General features: G+C 48.6%; 1 protein-coding gene across 1 annotated transcript; it reads left to right on the forward strand.

The window, feature by feature from the left end:
* Nucleotides 1-3675: 3675 nt before the first annotated feature.
* Nucleotides 3676-18339, forward strand: MAPK1IP1L (mitogen-activated protein kinase 1 interacting protein 1 like). Its single transcript, XM_071557247.1, has 4 exons — nt 3676-3762; nt 13960-13987; nt 14506-15213; nt 15660-18339. Exons 2-4 carry the CDS (start codon nt 13964-13966, stop codon nt 15669-15671), a joined length of 744 nt encoding a protein of 247 aa, XP_071413348.1. The 5' UTR covers nt 3676-3762; nt 13960-13963; the 3' UTR covers nt 15672-18339.
* The last annotated feature ends 1396 nt before the right edge of the window (nt 18340-19735 follow it).

Consider the following 19735-nt stretch of genomic DNA (forward strand, 5'->3'; position numbering starts at 1 on the left):
GAAAAGCAAAGATGCCCAGCACACAGCTGGGAGGAGGAGGAGTGATTTCACTCTTTATTTGTTCATTCCTCCCAGCAAGGCCACGCCACAAGGGCTGTTTGGACAGGAACTCCCAGAGATGGCTGCACTTGGAAAGGAAATTGCGAAAGAACGGTGAAAACAGCCTAAATTTTCCATGGCTTGTTTTTAAATTCAGAGGGAAGGTGAACTGAATTTTCATGCCATCATGGGATGGGGTCTGAAGAGAATACACTTTTGGTTTTGGTAGTAATGATTAATGCAAATAAATGAGTAAAAATATTGCAGTTCCATGCCTGTTACAGCTACCACAGAATCACAGAACCATGGGATGGTTTAGGTTGGGAGGAACATTAAAGATCATTTAGTTCCTGCCATGGAGGGAACCAGCCCAGGTTGCTCCAAGCCCTGTCCAACCTGGCCTTGGACACTCCCAGGGATGGGGCAGCCACAGCTTCTCTGCCCAACCTGTGCCAGGGCCTGCCCACCCTCCCAGCCAGGAATTCCTTCCCAATATCCCATCTAACCCTGTCCTCTGGCAGTGGGAAGCCATTCCCTGTGTCCTGTCCCTCCATCCCTTGTCCCCAGTCTCTCTCCAGCTCTCCTGGAGCCCCTTTAGGCACTGGAAGGGGCTCTCAGGTCTCCCTGAGCCTTCTCTTCTCCAGGTGACCCCCCCAGCTCTCCCAGCCTGACTCCAGAGCAGAGGGGGCTCCAGCCCTGGGAGCATCTCCATGGGCTTCCCTGGACTCGCTCCAGCAGCTCCATGTCCTTCTGATGTTGAAGATCCCAGAGCTGGATTCAGAATTCCAGTGGGGTCTCAGGAAAGCAGAGCAGAGGGGCAGGATCCCCCCCTTCCCCTGCTGCCCACACTGCTGGGAATGCAGCCCAGGACACACTGGGCTTTCTGGGCTGCCAGCGCCAGGTCCTGCTCCTGCTGCTGATTTTTCCCTGTTACTTCAGAACTGGCTGGATGATGACCTTGAGATGCACAAACAGATGCTCATTCCCAAGGGAAAGGCGCCAGCGCCCGGGACACGACTGTCAGAATGTTCTGGGCATCGCCCATGCCCGCATTTCTGCTGAGTTTAACGGAATTATCCGGGCATGGAATGGCTCAGGATTAGTGCCATAGCTGGGGAGGGCAGGGCAGGGAACCACGCTGTGTATTTGGGCCCTGCCACAGGGGCTGGGGACACGGAGGCACATGGGGAGAGGGTGTTGGGAGAAAACCTGGGGACATGGAAGGGAGAAGGCACTGGGAGAAAACCTGGGGACATGGAGGCACAGTGGGAGAGGGCCGTGGGAGAAAACCTGGGGACATGGAAGGGAGAAGGCACTGGAAGAAAACCTGGGGACATGGAGGCACAGTGGGAGAGGGTGTTGGGAGAAAACCTGGGGACATGGAAAGGAAAGGGCACTGGGAAAAACCCTGGGGACATGGAAGGGAGAGGGTGTTGGGAGAAAACCTGGGGACACAGAAGGGAGAAGGTGTTGGGAGAAAACCTGGGGACACGGGAGGCAGAAGGTATTGGGAGAAAACCTGGGGACACGGAAGGGAGAGGGCAGTGGGAGAAAACCTGGGGACATGGAGGCACAGAGCGAGAAAACCTGCCCAGATTTCAGATCTAAATCTTTAGATCTAAAACACAAAAACTTGACTCTTTGGGGTAACTTCAGGTGAAAATTCGGTGAGATTTTGCTGGGGGGAACCCCAGGGCAGTGGTGACAGCCCCAAAGCCTCTCCTGGACAAGGGGGATTGTTGGGGATGTCGGGGTTGTTTTCAGACACTCCTGCTGGGCGTGAAGGAAGAAAATCAGGACTGGATTTTCAGCAGCAATACAGATTCATGAGAAACAGCTGATTATGTGATTATTAGTGACACTGTTACACGTGACAGGGGCTGTGGAGCTGCTGCTGAAATGTTTGCACCCCTGGCTGTGGGGTCCAGTCTATCTCCAGTGTGCTTTAACCAGAACCATCCGTGGCCGTTTGGCTTGTACATAAGAATAATATTTGAGTTTCTAGACCTTATTTTTTTTATCTGTAACACATTGAACACACAGAAACCTTCCGGCTTCCTCGTTTTCTGCGACGGGTCTGGGGGTGGGACTGCACAGGGCAGGTTTGATTCGGGGGACAGAGGGCGGGGAAGAAAACCAAGTTATACCTTTATTTTCTATTCAAACTAAAGCGATGGACACGGAGCTGATGAGACAGGACCCGCAGGGGCCGCGTCACGTGGCCGCGTCCGGTGTCACGTGGTCACACAGTGGGGCGTGGTCGCTTGGTGGGCGTGGTCAGCGGGCGTGGTCACAGATACAGCGATAATAGACTTATTTGATGGGCGTGGCCAAGGTGTGGGCGTGGCCACAGGCACAGCTGTAACGGTGGTTCGGAGGAGGTGTGGCCAAGAGGAGTGGGCGTGGCCACAGACATAGCATCAATTAGCGGGTTAGGGAGGGGGCGTGGCCGAATGAATGGGCATGACCACTAGCACAGCTATAATAGGAATATGAAGGGGGAGTGGCCAATGGGAGGTGGGCGTGGCCACTCTAACGGCTACAGTATGCAGCTATGGAGTGGGCGTGGCCACAGCTAGGTGGGCGTGGCCACGGTCTCAGCCTCAGTGTGCGGTTGTGAAGGGGGCGTGGCCAAGCGGGAGTGGGGGGGACCACGGGTACAGCCACAATGGGTGGTATAGGAAGGGGGTGTGGCCAAGAGGAGTGGGCGTGGCCACAGACACAGCATCAATTAGCAGGTTAGGGAGGGGGCGTGGCCGAATGGATGGGCATGACCATTAGCACAGCTGTAATAGGAATATGAAGGGGGCATGGCCAATGGGAGGTGGGCGTGGCCACTCTCACAGCTACAGTATGCAGCTATGGAGTGGGCGTGGCCACAGCTAGGTGGGCGTGGCCACGGTCTTAGCCACAATGTGCGGTTGTGAAGGGGGCGTGGCCAAGCGGGAGTGGGGGGGACCACGGGTACAGCCACAATGGGTGGTATAGGGAGGGGGTGTGGCCAAGAGGAGTGGGCGTGGCCACAGACACAGCATCAATTAGCGGGTTAGGGAGGGGGCGTGGCCGAATAGATGGGCATGACCACTAGCACAGCTATAATAGGAATATGAAGGGGGCATGGCCAATGGAAGCTGGGCGTGGCCACTCTCGCAGCTACAGTATGCAGCTATGGAGTGGGCGTGGCCACAGGTAGGTGGGCGTGGCCACGGTCTTAGCCTCAATGTGTGGGTGTGGAGGGGCGTGGCCAAGTCGGAGATGGGCGTGGCCACTGTCACAGCTGCAATGGGGCTATGGAGGGGCGTGGTCAAGAGGATGGGCGTGACCGCTTGCAGAGCAATAATTGGAGGATTATGGAGGGGGCGTGGTCATCGGGCAGTGGGCGTGGCCACTTGCACAGCCACAGCCGTGAATTGGCAGTGGGCGTGGCCAGCGATGGGCGTGGTCAGAGACACCGCTGTAATGCTTTAAATTGGGAGGGGGCGTGGTTATTGGTCAATGGGCGTGGCCACAGCACCAATTGTAGGCCTATGGAGGGGGCGTGGCCTCGCGGTTTGTGGGCGTGGCCTGCGCTGCGCGGGGCGCGCCCGAGCGCGCGCGCCGCCGGTGCCCCGGTGTGGGCGTGTCCCGCTGCCGTGACGCAGTTCCGGTTCCGGCGCCGCTGCGGTAGCGGTGGAGCTGCGGCCGCCGCGTCGCTCCGGGCCTGGGCCGGCTTCTCCCGCACAGGTACCGCGGTGCGGCCCTGCCGCCCACACGGGCCCCGCGCCCGCCGCGGGAAGCGGCCCCGCCCGCCCAGCACCCGTCCCGGAGGTGCCGCCGCGGTGCGGGGGGCGGGCGGTGCCGGGCCCCGCGCAGCGCCGCGTGTTGGCTGTGGCGGCGGCGGCGCTGGCGCTGTGGTGGCTGGGTGGGATGTGCGTTCGGCTTCTCTTTGCGCTGTGCGATCGTAATCTGTAAATAAGCGTAAATCGCCTGTTTTAGCTGCAAAGGTTCCTCCCCAAGGAAGGGCTCAGGAAAGGCGGTTTTTCGTAGTTTATGAGCAGTTGGTTAATTCTGTGGGCATTTAACAGGCTCGGGCCTTCCCGGCCGGGCCAGCACTGCGGGGTGTTGGTGCCCCCGGAGAGCTGCCGGCCCCACAGATGGGTGTAATTCCCGAGGGAAAGCTCGTTCCCGGCGGGGTCCGTGCTGAGGTGCTGCTGCTCGGCCGCATTGCCGGGGGTGGCACGAACAAAGGGAGCAGCTTTGTCACTTTTGAAGTCAACCTGACACGCCCTGAAACTGCCCTTGCCAAGACCCGGGAGATCAGTGGCCTATGGAAAACCTGCGGTGATGGCAGCCAGTCCTGGGAACCACTTGGGAAGTTCCTGGAGCCAGAGTTGGTCCAAGTGCAATTTGGCAGTGCCAGGGGAAGGTGTGGAAGGGGCCGGTTGTGTCCAGCTGTGAGATGGGATGCTGGAAAGGGGTTTGCAGAAAGGTGTGTGGGTTTGTGTGTCAGGGTGGAGGCTCCAACTGGGGAGTGACACGTGGGAGTGGAGTTTTTACTCAGTAAAATTAAGAGATCAGGTATTGGGAAGAAGTTCTTGTCTGTGAGGGTGGGCAGGCCCTGGCACAGGTGCCCAGAGAAGCTGTGGCTGCCCCATCCCTGGGAGTGTCCAAGGCCAGGTTGGACAGGGCTTGGAGCAACCTGGGATAGTGGGAGGTGTCCCTGTTTTTGGGCAGGGGATGGAACTGGATGATCTTTAAGGTCCTTTCCAACTCAAACCTTTCTGGGATGAGAATGGGCTCTGTAGCTCTCAACAAAATTCACAACCAACTCTGAAGGATCAGTTTTAATTATTCTGAGCTGCTGGACTAATGAATCTGCTTCAGGATTTACAGGGTTGGGTGGTGTGGACAGGAGGAATCTTTGGCAGTGGGGACTCTTTACTGGTGTTGTGTCACAGCTGGCACTCAACAAGGCACCTCCAGAGTGATCCCTGTCTCCTGGCTGTGGGACCCTCCTGGCTGTGGGGACCCTCCTGGCTGTGGGGGACCCTCCTGGCTGTGGGGGACTCTCCTGGCTGTGGGGGACCCTCCTGGCTGTGGGGACCTTCCTGGCTGTGAGACCCTCCTGGTTGGGGAACCGTCCTGGTTGTGGGGACCATCCTGGTTGTGGGGACCCTCCTGGCTGTGCTGTGGGGGACCCTTCTGGCTGTGGGGGACCCTCCTGGCTGTGGGGACCCTCCTGGCTGTGGGGACCGTCCTGGCTGTGGGGACCCTCCTGGCTGTGGGGGACCCTCCTGGCTGTGGGGGACCCTCCTGGCTGTGGGGGACCCTCCTGGCTGTGGGGACCGTCCTGGCTGTGGGGACCGTCCTGGCTGTGGGGGACCCTCCTGGCTGTGGGGGACCCTCCTGGCTGTGGGGGACCCTCCTGGCTGTGGGGGACCCTCCTGGCTGTGGGGACCCTCCTGGCTGTGGGGACCCTCCTGGCTGTGGGACCCTCCTGGTTGGGGGACCCTCCTGGCTATGGGGCCCATCTGGATGTGCTGTGGGGACCAGTGAGGTGGTCAGGGCTGGGCTTGGTGGGGAATGGTCTGGAATGGCCTGTCATGGCTGGAAAGCTGGAACAGGCCACACTTCCTTATGGCTTTAAATCTCAGAGGTGTTGGAAACTGCCAGGACCTCTGTTTGGGAGACTTATTTTCTCCTGATAGTTGATAATTTATATCAAACACCAGAATTTGGTTGTTGCTCTTACTGAAATCCATCCTGGAAGTCTGAAAAGTAAAGGTCTGCCTTTTGTCCTTTTTGTCAGTGAAAACAGACAGGGAAAGGGGCAGAAATCTCCCCAACCCTCCTGGGGCTACTGAAGACCTGACTGTTGGTTTATCCTCCTGTTGGATAAACAGCCAGGACAGACTAAAGGATTTTATGGCATGTGAGGAGGCATTAAAGGTGGGGAAAGGGCCAGAGGAGGCCCCCAAGGTGCTCAGAGGGATGGGGCAGCTCCTGTGAGGAAAGGCTGGGACAGCTGGAATTGTTCAGCCTGGAGAAAAGAAGGCTCTGGGCTGACCTAATTGTGGCCTTCCAGCAGCTGGCAAGAAAGATGGAGAGAATTCCCACTGCCAGAGGGCAGGGTTGGATGGGATCCTGGGAAGAAATTCTTCCCTGTGAGGCCCTGGCATGAGTTGGCCAGAGAAGCTTTGGCTGCCCCATCCCTGGAAGAATTCCAGGCCAGGCTGGATGGGGCTTGGAGCAACCTGGGATAGTGGGAGCTGTCCCTGCCCATGGCAGGGAGGTTGGAACATGATGATCTTTAAGGTCCCTTCCAACCCAAACCATTCTGGGATTCCATAAAGGCCATCTCTAAAGTGTTGATATTTAACGCCTGAAGCTGCAGAAATTTGCATATTTTAGAAAACATTTCGAAGCTGTCAAAGATTGGGTGTCTCTTCCATTTTCTCCAAGTGCTATGTTGGGTAGTTACACTTATGTGGGCAGAAATCCTGTTGTGGATGAGGTTATGCTGGGAGGAATTAGTCATGTTTGGAGTGACAAAGGAACCTCTCTGCCACCCAGTGGAAATGCAGCACAGCCTGTTGCATCCAGAAAGCCTTTTTTTCCCGTGTTTCAAAGATGATCTTGGAGACAGGAACTAAATCTGGCACATCAAGTGTTGGAGAAATGTCACACAACTCGAAAAAAAATAAAATAGGAGAGTGGTTGATGCTTAGTTTGGAGTAAGAAAGGAAAAGTGCTTTGGACAGCTCTTTCCAGTGAGAGTCCCTGAGGACTGGTGGTGAAGAAAAGCCAGGAAAGGCAAAAACATGGGAAAAATGCTACTCCATCCCTGAGTTTCAGTGGGATGGATGTGATCAGAGGATGTGATCATGGAGCGGGGTTGCTGTGGGAGCTGTTTGTAGGACGGATTTAGCACACTACACACGGCAGCAGCTTCCAGGAACAGGCATTCCAGACCTCTCAGGAAGTCACCAGTTGGGTGTGAACGCTGTTGGTGGAGCTATCCTGGCAGTGCCAGGTTGGAGTGGTGCTTCCCAGCCCTCCTCTCTTCCCAGCCTGTGGCTCAGAGCCCGGCTCACTCCCTGCTGTGAATTCCCAGGAGCAGCTCCGGGGTGTCCAGGAGGCCTCGACCTGATGATTTGTGTTCTGATATTGTGTTCAGTTCTGGGCCCCTCAGTGCAGGAAAGAGATTGAGGGGCTGGAGTGGAGCCAGAGAAGAGCAACAAGGCTGGAGAAGGGACTGGATGTGGCACTGAGTCTCCTCTTAAACACCTCCAGGGACAGAGAATCCACCATGTCTTGATCCAACCCCACTGTGATCACCAGCCCAGGGCACTCTGTGCCCTGGGCTGGTGATCACAGTGGGGTTGGATCAAGGATTGGACTTGATGATCTCAGAGGTCTCTTCCAACCCAACAGAGAAGAGAAGAGCAACGAGGCTGGAGAAGGGACTGGAGCACAAGTGCTGTGGGGAGAGGCTGAGGGAGCTGGGGGTGTTTAGCCTGGAGAAGAGGAGGCTCAGAGGTGACCTCAGCACTGTCTGGAACTGCCTGAAGGGAAGTTCTGGCCAGGTGGGGGTTGGTCTCTTCTCCCAGGCACTCAGCAGTAGGACAAGGGGACACGATGGGCTCAAGCTCTGCCAGGGGAAATTGAAGTTGGAGATCAGGTGGAAATTCTTTGCAGAGAGAGTGCTCAGGGATTGGAATGGGCTGCCCAGAGAGGGGGTGGATTCCCCATCCCTGGAGGTTTTTAAGGTGAGCTTGGCCGTGGCACTGAGTGCCATGATCTGGTAAAGGGACTGGAGTTGGCCCAAGGGTTGGACTTGATGATCTCAGAGGTCTTTTCCAATTCAATCCATTCTATGATTCTGTGATTTTGCTGTGTGTGGTTTCTGGGCAGGTTCAGTGACGTCCTTTATCCTTCTCATGGTTTTTCAGGATAAGGGATGAGAAGGATTCAGCTCCTGGAGGTGTTTCTTGCACAGATCATCTCCATGTGTTGCTTCCCTTTGGTGCCTCTGGCCATGTGTGTCCCCAGAGGTGTCTGGGCAGTGGTGCCCTGGCAGCTGGAGCTGGCAGGCTCTGGGCTCCTGGAAAGACAGGGATGTTTCCAGGGCCTTGGAAAACAAAGGAAGTCTTATCTTCCAGCGCAGTGGATTGGAGCAGGACTGCCAGCTCTGCCTTTCTGCTCCCTGCCAGCCGAACCCTCCTTCTTCCACTCACTCTTTCTTCATCCCAACTCCAGGAAAGGATAATTTGGAGTAGAGTTTTAAGTGGTGAAAGTGAATGTCTGTTACCCAGATGGGCTTTTCTGTACTCACAGCAGTGCTTGTGATCTGGGAATTCTCAGAGAGTCCATTTGTTAATTCCCTGACTCAAAATCTCCTCAAGGCACCACTCAGTGGGTTTTTTATTAAAATCTTGAGCCCTCGTGTGACCAGGGGGGGACTTCAGAATGTGGTTACTTGGAGGTCTTCTGTGTGCCAGAGTAATCTGTGAGCATTTGAATGCCTCTGGCAACACTTTTGTGAGTATAATTGATATTTCTCTAAGGTTTTGCCTGAAATTCTTTGGGTGTTGAACAACCTGAATGGAATAAAGATTCCAGATGGAAGTACTGATGAGTTCATGTGTTGTCTGAACGTGTCTAAGGGTGATTTCAGTTTCTTTCCTCTGAAATGAAGGTGGCAGTACCCAGATTAAGTGTCTGTTTAAAAAACATCCCTGAAATAGGCCATCCTGTCTGCAAGAGGATCCTTGACATGCTTGGCATGGGCTCAGTTATCCCAAATGTTGCCAACAAATGTTGCTCTTGTCTGCTTGCCAAAGTGAAAAAGCCACTAAATCTCATTATAAGAGACACTTAACTACATTTTTTTCCCCATAAATCATGCAGCAGAATTGGTTCCTTCGTTTTCATGGCACTGAAATATTTGGGAATTATCTGCTAACAAATATTGGGGATCTTAGTTGGTATTTGGTAGCCAGGCCTGACTCACCCACTGCCTGACTTGAATTGGCTCCTCTCTCTCACTTCTGTGACACATCACAGGGTTTTATTCTGAGTTCTTCTTTAGGTTTCTTATCTCTCTTCCCTCCACCCTTCGCAGCAAATGTTCAAACTCCTTCTGAGGACTTGGTTTGGTCTCTGTGGATCTGTTGTGGTTGGTCTCATCCCATCTCTCCACCTGCCTAAAGAAAGGAGGATTCTCTTGGCCTGTTTTGCTGTTGCTTTTTGATACAATTTTTTTATTATTATTATCACTACTACATTTACACGTGCACTTATTTAAAAAGGGGTTTTTGCACTTGTAGTAATGGTTGATTTCCTTAATTTTATAGGTTATATCAAATAGTTTCTGTGCCCACAGAGGTGAGTTGAACACCACACCAAAAAGCAGCTCATGGTTCATTACAAAACCTGATGAACTCTTAACTTAAGGGCTATTTATTGAGGAGAAATTGAGATTATTTTTTCTTCTGGTTGGTGTCTGTTAATAATGGAGCAGAAATCATTTTCCTGAGGTGGCTGAGCTGGTTTCTCAATTCCAAACAAATGGTCATTGACCTGGACAGTGTCCCTGGTGCAAGTTAATGCTGGAATTGTAACAAACCTTCAGGTTCCTGAATCAGGCTCTGAATTCCACCAGGGTGTTAACTCTGGTGATGGGTATTTCTTAAAAGGTTTATTTAAATTATTAGGGATTTATTTAAAAGTTTATTCAAATTATTAGGTGTTTCTTGCAGATTTATTTAAATTATTAGAGATTTCGTAAAGATTTATTTAAATTATTAGGTATTTTTATAATGGTTTATTTAAATTATTAGGGATTTTCTAATAGTTTATTCAAATTATTAGGTGTTTCTTGCAGATTTATTTAAATTATTAGAGATTTCGTAAAGACTTACTTAAATTATTAGTTATTTCTTAATGGTTTATTTAAATTATTAGGGATTTATTTAAAAGTTTATTCAAATTATTAGGTGTTTCTTGCAGATTTATTTAAATTATTAGAGATTTCTTAAAGATTTATTTAAATTATTAGGTATTTCTTAATGGTTTATTTAAATTATTAGGTGTTTCTTACAGGTTTATTTAAATTATTTGGGATTTCTTAGATGGTTTATTTAAATTATTAGAGATTTCTTAAAGATTTATTTAAATTATTGGTATTTCTTAAAAGTTTATTTAAGTTATTTGGAATTTCTTAAATGGTTTATTTGAATTATTAGGTATTTTTTAAAGGTTTATTTAAATTAATAGGGATTTCTTAAAAGGTGTATTTAAATTATTGGGTGTTTCTCAAAAGGTTTATTTGAATTTTTAGGGATTTCTTAAATGGTCTATTTAAATTATTTGGGATTTCTTAAATGGTTTATTTAAAATATTTGGTATTTCTTAGAAGTTTATTTATATTATTTGGAATTTCTTAAATGGTTTATTTAAATTATTTGGGATTTCTTAAGTGGTTTATTTAAATTATTTGGAATTTCTTAAAAGGTTTATTTAAATTAATTGGAATTTCTTAAATGGTTTATTTAAATTATTTGAGATTTCTTAAATTCTTTTTTTAAATTATTAGGGATTTCTTAAATGGTTTATTTAAATTATTAGGTATTTTTAAAGGTGTGTTTAAATTATTAGGTGTTTCTCAAAAGGTTTATTTGAATTACTAGAGATTTCTTAAATGGTTTATTTAAATTAATAGTGATTTTTTAAAGGTTTATTTAAATTAATAGGGATTTCTTAAAAGGTGTATTTAAATTATTAGGTGTTTCTCAAAAGGTTTATTTGAATTTTTAGGGATTTCTTAAATGGTTTATTTAAATTATTTGGGATTTTTTAAAGGTTTATTTAAATTATTTGGGATTTTTTAAAGGTTTATTTAAATTATTTGGAATTTCTTAAATGCTTTATTTAAATTATTTGGGATTTCTTAAATTTTTTTTTAATTATTAGGAATTTCTTAAATGGTTTATTTAAATTAATAGGGATTTCTTAAAAGTTTATTTAAATTATTAGGTGTTTCTCAAAAGGTTTATTTAAATTTTTAGGGATTTCTTAAATGGTTTATTTAAATTATTTGGGAATTCTTAAGTGGTTTATTTAAATTATTAGGGATTTTTTAAGTGGTTTATTTAAATTATTAGGGATCTCTTCCAGGTTTATTTAAATTATTTGGGAATTCTTAAGTGGTTTATTTAAATTATTAGGGATCTCTTCCAGGTTTATTTAAGTTATTAGATGTGACTCTGTGTTCCCACAGCGCCCTGGGCCGCTCTGTGTGGCCACAAATAACTTGGGAAATGAGATCCCTGAGCAATGTTGGTCTGAAGCCGTTGAGGAAAGTCAGGATTGGGTATTAAATTGTCAGCTGTAATTCAGTGGTGATAAATCTGATGCAGTTCAGAGTAGATAAAGGCAGAGTGGTGCACGTAATTCCATCTATAAATGATGGGCTGACCCTTCACCCCTGGGAGTGAAATCCTGGCACAGGAGTGTCGGTTCCACGGGGATCCAAAGCAGATGGAACATTAGGAAATGTTAGGAAGGAAATGGAAGACAAAGCAGAGCATAATTGTGGAACTGTATAAATCAGTGGGTATCCCACACCTTCAGGTCTCTGTGGTTTCTTCTTGTCATTCATCCCAAGAGATACAAAAGACTTGGAAAAGCCTCCAAGGGAGGCAGAGAATAATCCAAGGTGTGGAATCGCTGCTGCCCAAGTGGGATGAGCTGGAGCTCAGCCTGGAGAAGGAAATGGGGAAATCTGTGGGGTAATGGTGGGTGAGGACAGACCTGCAGGATTGGAGGAGCAGCCACTGAAACCAGTAAAATCCAGGGTTAGAGTCAAAAAAGAAGGAGCAAGTGGAGTATTCCTTGCCAATGGGTGTTGTAGGAGCAACACTGAAGTAGGGAAAGGAGACATCCCATATCCAAGTGGGGAAATTGGGTGTGTTTGTGAAAAAGAGAGGTTTTATTCCATAGAAATTGCCTGTAATTCAGGAAGTGTCTGAGCTTGGGATCAGTGAAGTGTTGGGGTGTCTGAGCTTGGGATCAGTGAAGTGTTGGCGTGAGTGTCATCCCTGTTTTATTCTTCTCTAGTGGTCATTGTTAAGATAAAATGGGATGCTGAGCACAATGATCCCTTGATCCAGAGCTGTCCTAAGATCAGGGAATTGTGTAGATAGTAATAAACTTACAATGCAGTTTCAGAGAAGACTGTATAAATTACATAATGCCAATAATGTGGATATATATTAATCTAATGGAGTTTATAAACCTGTTTGATCTGGGGTTTCCCTACAAACCTCCATCCCTGAGATCCCTCTCTGTGTCAGGAGTCAGTTCTGCCCCATCAACAGGATTGGTTGTTGTGGCAGTAGGATTTGTACTGTTGAGTTACATTTTGGGTTTTTCCTCCTCTTATGCTCCTCCCTGTCTCCTGAACTCTCCCCTAAAACCTTCTGGCTCCATTAGGGCATGTCCTCCTGTTTCACCTGCTCTTGGTCACAGTTCTTCACCTCCAGTCAGTGTTTGTTGTCAGTCAAACCAAACAGAGCTTTGTCCTTTGTGTGGCTTGTCAGGATTGACTGAGCCAGTCAGGGATCCTTGTGGAGAAGCTCTGGAAAGCTCTGAGTGCTGTAGTTGCTTCCATGAAAAGGCAGAATGTGGCTCATTGGTCCCTGTTTTCAGTGCTGCTTGGAAGTGTGTAGAGGTTGGAAGTTCCTTGCACATCAGTGACACTTTGCCAGGTCTGTGGTCAGTGCTGCAGTCAGGGAATGTAAACAGGAGCATCCACTGCCTTGAGTGTTTTGTGGAGTAGTTGGAGGATAAAGCATCAGCAAACTGCAGTTCTTTTATTTCTGACAGGGAGATCTGTGTGGGGATTCCAGCTCTGGGGCTCCCCAACATCAGGAGGATATGGAGCTGCTGGAGCAAGTCCAGAGGAGGCCATGAGGATGCTCCAGGGCTGGAGCTCCTCTGCTGTGGAGCCAGGCTGGGAGAGCTGGGTGGGCTCAGCCTGGAAGAGGCTCCAGGGAGACCCGAGAGCCCCTTCCAGTGCCTAAAGGGCCTCCAGGGGAACTGGAGAGGGACTTGGGACAAGGGATGGAGGGACAGGACAAGGGTTGACAGAGGCCAGGATTAAATGGGATATTGGGAAGGAATTGTTGGCTCTGAGGATGGGCAGGCCCTGGCACAGGTGCCCAGAGAAGCTGTGGCCGCCCCATCCCTGGGAGTGTCCAAGGCCAGGTTGGATGGGGCTTGGAGCAACCTGGGACAGTGAAAGTTGTCCCTGCCCATGGCAGGGGGTGGAACTGGATGATCTTTAAGGTCCTTTTCAACCCAAACCATTCCATGATTCTGTGATTTAATTTTGTTTTGGTTTAGATGCACTGACTTGAAAGAATCCTGCCATACTTTTTCCTAATCCCAGTTTAGAAAACACCTAAAATACTTCCCAGGCATCCCTGTCTGGGTATGCTGCCTGCTCCCTATGAATGCCTGAAATAATTTTTCCTGTTGACATGTGATCCATTTACATTCCATGTCACACCTGTCTGGGATGAGGCAGGGAGAGGCTGAGGAGTTTCCTTTTCACAGGAACTTTATCCAGAGGGTGGCATTTGGGACACTGTGTGAGTCAGCACAGGGAGGCAGCTGGGACAGTCACAGACCCAGGGCTAAAACACGAGGTTTAAATTTATTTCCTTTACCCAGGGCAACACCTGGGCACAAGCAGAGACACAGACACCATTAAACTTGGATCTGGTGTGGGCCACTAAAGCCAAAACACCAACAGGTGCTGCCCGTTCAACACTTGCTGTGCTTCCACTGAGACCAGTGTAGACATCTCATGAACTCTTGCTTAAAATACCTTTATTATTTTCAACAAATTTCACTTTATCTTACCTTACTTTTCAGCACAATGTCTGGAACTGATGATTTTTCGGTAAGTAACAGTTTTTCTTTCCTGAAGATCAGCCAGTTGTGTTCCTTCATTCTAAAAGCTGACACAGGTTTTGAAGAAGGGGAACTGACAGCTGAGAGGTGATTTCCTCTGTACTGCAGTCGTGGTGTTTTCCTTCTGGGTAGATGTAGCAATCCCTGGATCAGAGGCTGGAAGCTGCTGGGTGCCTCGTGGGTTCTCTTCTGTGACATTAACAAAGGGACTGTGCTTTAATGGCATCAGAGTAGCTATAATGGAAATGTAGGGAAACGTTTCCTGGTCTGTGCTGCAGGTGCTTGTTGTTCTGTGTGGTTGGTGGCCTTTTATCTGTGGGTTTCCAAGTGCAGCATGTCAGAATGCCTGTGCTGCCTCAGTGATGGCACCTGCACAGGAGGGACTGTACCCATGTCTGTGCAGCCACACAGAGCTCTTCTCCTCCCATTTGGGAACGTGGGGGGGGATGTTTCCAGCTGGGAATTCCGCTTGGCACGTTCCCTTCTCACCGGCGCTTTGTCTTCCAGTTGGCAGATGCTTTACCAGACCAGTCTCCTGCTAAAACCTCCAAAGTGAGCAGCAGCAAGCCTGGCCAGGGGCAGCCCCCGCAGGGCTGGCCGGCTTCCAACCCTTGGAATAACCCCAGTGCCCCCCCTATGACACCAACGGGACTGCCTCCGAACACCTCCGCTTCCAGCGTGCCATTCGGACCTCCTCCCACGGGAATGTATCCTTCAATGCCCCCGGGACCGCCTGCTCCATTTCCTCCTCCTCCTACCGGACCCTCCTGCCCTCCTCCTGGTGGTCCATATCCACCCCCAACTGTGCCAGGTCCTGTCCCGCCAGGGCAGTATCCGCCGCCAAACATGCCCTTTCCAGAGCTTCCAAGACCTTACGGAGGTCCAACAGAGCCAGCGGCGCCTCCTGCTCCTGTTGGGCCATGGGGATCCATGCCCTCCGGAGCATGGGGACCAACAATGGGAGGGCAGTATCCTGCTCCCAGCATGCCATATCCACCCCCAGGGCCATATTCCGCTCCCACCCAGACTCCGGGGGCCGCGCCGACGGTGCCGTGGGGGACGGTCCCGCCGGGGACGTGGGGACCTTCACCGCCAGGGCCATTCCCTCCACCCACAGGATCATATCCAGCTCCAGGACTATATCCTACACCCCCTAATCCTTTTCAAGTGCCATCTGGTCCTGCTGGTGCTCCGTCAATGCCTGGTGGGCCCCATGTGAGTATTTGATTCTGGCCTCGAGTTGCTCTAAATTGTTACTTGTTTAAGTGTGGAAATTCAGTAGCTCAAATCTCTTAGTGCAGGGAAGGAATTGGAGCACACCTGTGTTGTTCCTGTGGTCAGTGGGGCAACTGCCAACTTCCTAAATGTTAAATATTCTACAAGAGTGAAATTATGCCAAGTTGGAGCTTGTCTCACATTATAATGGTCTTCCACTCCTTTGAAAGCCTCTAAAAGCCAAAAACAGGGAGGACAATATATTATATATTATTATATAATAATTTCAAAAATAAAAAATACTCCAATCTCTTTTACCTAGAGAGATTCCTAGGGAAGGAATAACAAATTATGAGGATGAATTTGTTCTTAATTGTGAATTTTTATAACTGAATGAACTGCTGTGTGAAAAGCCTGTACTGACCATGAATTATTGTCTCTTGCAGCCTTATCGTTGAACACATTCTGGGCAACAAAATACTGTAGTTTTCCACCTTCATCCACTACTTACAGAGATTTTTACAGTTTTTGTTTCAGTAATGTTTGGGGCTATGAAGAATATTGCCTCTTGAATGTGTATTTGAGGTATGAAGGAGCAGTTTACATCAGTCTACCTTGCTCATATGCTGGCATAATTGTTTGGTTTAATCAAGTGAAGTACAAAGAGAAGAAATCAACTAACATCCGTGGTTCTTACCTTGGCAAGTATTCCTTGGAAGAACAGGAATTGCCATGTAAGGATTATAAAGAATCAGGCCCATGGAGCTATAAAAAAGTTAATTCTAAAATTTCCATTAATGCTTTAAGTCTCGTTGCCAGACTCGTGCTGGCGACTGAACGGATGGATAGTCACACTTTATCTATTTTCAGGTTATTCTAAAATGTCAATAAATGAAGTGTTTCAACATTTTAGTCAAGAAACCTAATTTCTGAACGTGCTACAGTAACTCAGACTAACGAGACAGAGCATGTGAACTGGAAGGTTTTCTCAGCATTTTGTACATACTCAAACCAATTCTCGGTCTGGGACTGGAGGAGAAGAGCCACGTTTGGGATCCAAGGTGTTGGTGCTCCCAAACAATGGAGTGACCTGGATGTGCAGTTAACTTTGGATCAGCAGATGTGAGTTTTGTGCATGCCCATGAGGACACATCCCGTTGCCAGTTCTCATTCTGTGGTGGTTGGAAGCTTGGCTTGGTCTGTGTAAAGAGGAACCAATCCCCCCTTTAGGTACTTCCCTATTTCTGACCTGGGTTCTAGTCATTTCACATTTCAACTTGCCTGCTGGGTTGTGTAAACTCAGCACACTTTTTCAGATCCCTGCAAACTGAACTTGAGCTTAAAAGGTGTCAAAGCCCATCCTGACCATCCCCTTCCCAGCAGTTTTTGGCCCGACGGTTCCGTGGGCTACAGAGATCCTTGTTGAGGACCAGGGGGGCTCCCTGGGGCTGTGCTGGATGTTCTCCTGGGAGCAGCCCCCTGTTCTCAGCTGGGTGTGTGCATACCTCATGGAGTGGGTGGAATCTGGGAGGAGCTGAATGTCAGGAATTCTGTGCACTGCTGTGTAGCTGCCCCCCAGCTCCGAAGGGGCGCTGCCCGGAGTATCCCTGGGTTTGCCATATCCGTGCAAAGCACATCCAGGGGGTTTGCTGGGACACAGCCACGTGTCAGCCAGGAGTCCCAGCCCTCTTGGTGGTACTTCATGGCCTAGACTTGGGCCACAGACAGTTTGTTTCCTCCCCAGATGGGGGTCTCCTCACTTAGCCTCTGTGGGTAGAATTAGGAACAGATTTTTGCTTCACATGGTGGCTCATTAGGGAGTCTTTGTGTCCTGGAACTGTGAAAAGGAGTTGATTCTCTTCCAGTACCTTCGTGGCTTCCTGCATGCATGTGATGGACAGCTTAAAAACACATGGGGTAGCCTGGTGGGGACTCTCCTTTGTGGCAAACCCTTCAATATTTCTGCAGGAGGAAACAGCCAGCTCATCTGGGGCTGTTTCAGGCTAAAACTGATAGCAAAGGAATGTGCATTTTTGTAATTTTAGGAAGACAATACTGGAGCAGAACAAAAATACTTAACATCTCAAACCCCAGCAACTTAACCTTAGGAATAGGAACCAAAAGTACAAGTCTCCACTAACCTTAAAGAAACCCCAGTTGCCCCCTGAACAGTCTTGGCTTAGACCTTGGCAAGACTAACTAAAAATTAACATAAGAAGCATTGACTGCATTTGCTGAAGTGCTTTGTTGATACCTGCAGCCTTAGATGTAAATCAATGTAATGAGAACACGTTTATTCCAAATGAATGGATCATGCAGTAGCAGCACTCCAGTTGGAATTGCACTGGCCATTTGTCTCTGCAGGGAATGGGAAGAGGCAGGAAAGGAGAAAGCAAAAGTAGCAAGTAATGATTTTTGGAAAGGGGTTTTGTAAAAGTAACTAGACTTCTAGGTTCTTCCTGAAATAGGCAGGATTTATTACTGGAACATTTAGGCTAAAATTCAATATATATGGGATGTTTTTCAATGTATATTCGTATTTCTTGAGGTCATGAAAACTGTTTCATAACCCCTTTGTTTTTGTGAGCAGAGTTCTTTGCATAGCAGTGAAAAGGGTATTTCCTGTTAATCTATTGTGTACAAACTCAAGGTGTCACTATATGCCGTGTAGTAACTTTATCACATGTTATGTCAAGTGTGAGCAACTTCTGGCCTGAAGCTTCTGCAATGGAATTTGTACATTTCTATGCATCATTTGAGTTCAACTGCTGAGGAGTTCGTTTTGACTTGTGCTTTGAGGTTGACATACTGCATTTGTTTACAATAAGGAATATAAGCAATCACGTCTTCAAAGTATAGATTATCACCTGCTGCTGTATTTTCTTTAGATGAAACAAATATTGCTGTATGATAGTGAGAAGCTATAAATACAGGATTTGATATTTTTTTGAAAATGCTGTCACTTTTGTATAAGATTAGACATTAAACGTATTTTCAAGACTGTTGTGTTCACTGTTTTTCAATTCCTGCTTTTGACATGCCTGTGTAGACTTTTGCCTTGAATGAATAGTAAAAGTGGGACATCCTTGATTTGCAAAGCCTGAATATAAAATCAGAATTACTTGACTTCTGTGAGTGTTTTTCCTCTTCCTTTTGTGATTTTTGCAGCCTGTAAAAAAAAAGGGATATTAAATGTGGATATGACCGTGGCTCTGGTGTAGCATGTCAGCCTCAGGGATTGCATGTGCACAAATTCTGTAGTAATTAAGAGAGAAAAGGTCTGGTCTTGCTCTTTCCAGAGGAGGAATGGGGCTATTTTGGATTTGTGAAAAGTGTGGGGTGTGTTTTTACTGCCTCTCAGCAACTCCTGAGCTGGATTGACACACATGGATGTGGTAAGTGACCCCCAAACCAATGTTTGTGTACACCCACCAGCAGTTTGATGGGATAGGGTGGATAACACAGACTCCAGGGCTTGGCACTGTGTGAACTCCCAGGTTTGGGCATCCCTCATGATTCCAGTTCCATACAGAGGCTCTCAGGGCAGTTCACACTGAGCTGCCAGTGCTGCTGCCTCTCCTCACACCTTCAGCCTCTCAGGAAGGTAAAAGTGGCAGCAGTGAGCACTGAAGAGTGGGAACAAGATTATTTATCCACTTGAAGGCTTGAGAACAAGCTTTTCTTAGGCCATGGTCCAAAAGTAACCCTTACATCTGTTAACAGAACGCTGAATGTGTGGCCAGTGTTTCATCCTGCCTGGAGCTGTGGGACTGTCCATCCCTCTGGATTCCTCAGGTGAATTGTCTGCCACTCTGGTGCATCAGTGAAGATGAAGAGCAGCATCCTGATGCAATGATGTTAATTGCTGGTGCCTGCAAACCCACAAAACTTGGGCTGAGTATTTTTAGGGGAATCAAGTCCCATGAGGAGCAGCTGGGGGGGCTCAGCCTGGAGAAAAGGAGGCTCAGGGGAGACCTTCTGGCTCTGCAATCCCTGCCAGGAGGGGAGAGCTGGCAGTGGTCAGGCTCTGCTCCAGGGAACAGGGACAGGCTGAGCCAGGAGGGGTTTAGCTGAGATATTGGGGAAAAATTCCTCACTGAAAGGGTGGTCAGACATGGGAAGAGGCTGCCCAGGGCAGGGGTCGATCCCCATCCCTGGAGGGATTTAAAAGCCCTGTGGATGTGGCACTTGGGGACATGGGTCAGGGGTGGCCTTGGCAGTGCTGGGGGATGGTTGGACTCGATCTTTTCCCACTTTAATAATTCAATGATTCTAAGTGATACCTACATAATTCTTAGGACAGTGGGTAGTTTTGCTAAACTATCCCAGGGGTCTTGCAAAGTCGTGAGTGCAAAGTCAGCCCCGTGCTGTGGGATGTGTTAGTTCTGCTCTGCTGTTGTGAAGGCAGGTCCATAAAGCCTCTGCAGGCAAGTCCAGCCCCATTTCCGTGCATGGGATTCACTGACCAGCCTGTCCAAACTGCCTCCACACTGTCCAAAGGGAGAGATGGTGATCCCAGAAT

The sequence above is a fragment of the Pithys albifrons genome, chromosome 6 (genome assembly GCF_047495875.1).
Source record: "Pithys albifrons albifrons isolate INPA30051 chromosome 6, PitAlb_v1, whole genome shotgun sequence".
NCBI lineage: Eukaryota > Metazoa > Chordata > Aves > Passeriformes > Thamnophilidae > Pithys > Pithys albifrons.

Excerpts from the sequence above, each read along its gene's own strand:
- MAPK1IP1L (XM_071557247.1), top strand. The coding sequence starts at position 13,964 with ATGTCTGGAACTGATGATTTTTCG. Across the intron at positions 13,988-14,505 it reads CTGGAACTGATGATTTTTCG|TTGGCAGATGCTTTACCAGA; the intron begins GTAAGTAACAGT and ends TTTGTCTTCCAG.